The sequence below is a fragment of the Pollicipes pollicipes genome, unplaced genomic scaffold (genome assembly GCF_011947565.3).
Source record: "Pollicipes pollicipes isolate AB1234 unplaced genomic scaffold, Ppol_2.1 Scaffold_7262;HRSCAF=8765_pilon_pilon_pilon, whole genome shotgun sequence".
Taxonomy (NCBI): domain Eukaryota; kingdom Metazoa; phylum Arthropoda; class Thecostraca; order Pollicipedomorpha; family Pollicipedidae; genus Pollicipes; species Pollicipes pollicipes.
The window spans coordinates 993,180-995,653 of NW_023597055.1; the positions used below are offsets into that span (position 1 = coordinate 993,180).

The 2,474-nt window shown below is 56.2% G+C and overlaps 1 protein-coding gene across 1 annotated transcript in view; it reads left to right on the forward strand.

The window, feature by feature from the left end:
- Positions 1-1,743: 1,743 nt before the first annotated feature.
- Positions 1,744-2,474, forward strand: part of LOC119114020 (CCR4-NOT transcription complex subunit 3-like) — a 4,648-nt gene continuing 3,917 nt past the window's right edge. The window contains exon 1 of the mRNA XM_037238251.1: positions 1,744-1,826. Within this exon, the coding sequence (XP_037094146.1) occupies positions 1,744-1,826 (83 nt within the window). The remainder of the gene's footprint in view (positions 1,827-2,474) is intronic.

The following is a 2,474-nucleotide window of genomic DNA, read 5'->3' on the forward strand; positions in this document are numbered from 1 at the left end:
TGGTTGACGTGACGCCAGTAACCATTGGCCGTGTGTCAGATAATAGGCCTCAGGGGCATTGTTTGTGGCTTGGACGACTGGGTCGCGTTAAGTTGTGATTGACGCCGGGTCCTGGCGGAACGGGGCAACAACTCAGGATGTGGAGGATGCTAGGGAATGTGCGGACTCACGCAGCTGGAATGTGCGGACTCACGCAGCTGGAATGTGCGGACTCACGCAGCTTGCAAAAAGGGGAGGCGAGCCAAAATACAGTTTTTCATGTCCGTTTTCTGAAGGTTGCGTATAATGTTGTCTGATTTATGAAACGATCAGAAAATGAGGTTCGTTTGGGTAGTACCCGAGAGATATGTTGCGGGTCTGATGGGGTACTTGGATGGGAAGAATCGATACACATCGAAGACGTGTTGAGCGTGTAGAAGTGGGACGTAAAACAGGACATAAGTGTCTCTGTTTTTGACTAGTTTGGTCTTGGCTGCTCTGACATAGTTACTAACGTCTGTTTGTGAGAATGACAGGGCAAAGTTATGTGTCAAGCTTTTTTTACTATTTTCTTCAGGATTCGTCCAAATTCTTGGGTAGGGATGATACTTGTATGTCATATACCGGCTTGGGCCAGGGCTAGTTTGGTTGTTAACGTTTCTAGTTCGGTATGTAGGCGGTGGACGCTTCGCGTCACCCGGTGGACGTGTTCTGCCAGGAAGTTGATATGTAATATGAGGGAGAAGATTTTGCTCGTGTTCCTGGACGTATTTAACAGACCCGGGTAAGCGATCTGCATTCTTTTCACAGCGGTCTTGAGGGAAAAGAGCTCACGTCGATTCTGATTGGTTGCGACTCGAATGGAATTTATAACTTGAAGGGTCCCTTAAATGTGTGGGCCATTGCCATCTCCTTGCACTGATAATTTGCACATTTTCAGTTAGATGCCTTGATTTCTTTTTCTGTGGGCGGTTCCAAATAAGCAAGACATTAGACTGTCTACGCCGTTGGTCAATTCCCGCTTCGCGCGGTTTTGTTTGAATGCCCGGTGGGTTGAGAATGTCCATAAACGTGTGAGAGAGGTCCGATTCTTCGTGCTTCAGCTGTTTTCACTGATGTTGGATACGTGGGTTAATGGACATCTTAGCACAGCATAATTTGGGGTAGGGGGGGGCGATTTACCATGGGTGCTTGGTAGATTTTGGTGGGTGTCCGCGATCTTTTTTGGTGGCTCTTTTGATCGTCCCCATCTGGCCGTCGGTAAGGGGTCATATTAGTTGAAAAGCGTGATGGCCTTCAGGAACTCTGGCTTGGGCACGTTTTCCAGAGGGGCGATAAAAACCGCTCCTTCCATCTTCACCGACCCGTGAGATGGCCGGAGGACACTTCGTCGGACAGGTCGTTCGCGTCCCGCAGCGCCACGCCCGTCTTCTCACGTCCTTGCCCTCACCGCCCGGGCACCGCGCCCGCGCGCCGCCTCTCTCGTCCGCGACCGCGCCGTCGGTTCTTTGGCGGCCCGCAGGAGCAGCTTGGCTCAGCCGGGGGCGGTCGCTTTGGATCAGCCTTGGAGGCGGCGGGCTGGCCAGCCTGGGGCGGCGGGCGGCTGTCCAGCCTGGGCGGATGGCTCGTGGCTTAGCCGGCGCCGTAATTGGCGCGACGTCCGGTCCACGTCACCACCCCTGCGTGGGCCTCTGAGGAAGGGCGGCCACTCTGGGCACGGTGGACTGGCCGGCGATGAGCTTGCCAATTCCAGCGTCGAGGGCCATGTCCACGCTGGCCAGCTCCGCCACCGTCCACTGCGTGCCCGAGCGCGCATGGGCGCGGTACTGCGCTTTACGCGCCATCCAGTAGGGCTTGATTGATCGGTCGATTAAGAGCCCCGTTGCCTCCTCGACACCGAAGATCTTGTCCGAGCCGTCTTGCTCGGTGCCTGGCGCGGACTCCTGGGTGGCCTCGGTGGCAGGCGGCGAGGCTGGATTGTACGCAGTGTCGCAGGTCATGGCCGTGACATCATCGTCGCCTGGCACTTCGGCCACATCTGGCTGCCCCTGCTCTGGCTGGTCCTGTTCTTCTTCGGAGGAGTCAGTGCTGCCACTGATGTCAAGGTAGGCTTTTGCTGACTCGTGGATCGCGCGGTATGTCTTGTGCGCGGTTGTAGCCGTTGCGGTCTTATCATAAAACCGCACAGCCGTTTCGTAGCCATGACAGCGCATCTTGGCGGCCTCCTTACTTGTTGTCCCTTTCAGGGCGCCGGCCGCCTCAAGCTCATGGGTGAGCTGAACGTGGGATCTGCGGCCACGGTTCCCACGCGCCAGCTCATGGCACGCGATGTGCTCAATGGCCGGGATGTGGAAGCGCAGAGACGCCGAGCGGTACATATTTAGCCTCGGCAGAAGCCTCTCCTCACTCTGCCCCTTCGTGAGGAGTGCCGGCCGCAGGTGCTTCACAAAAAAGTCCATAGCTCGGGCGAGCCTTCCCGACACAACGACTGTCCT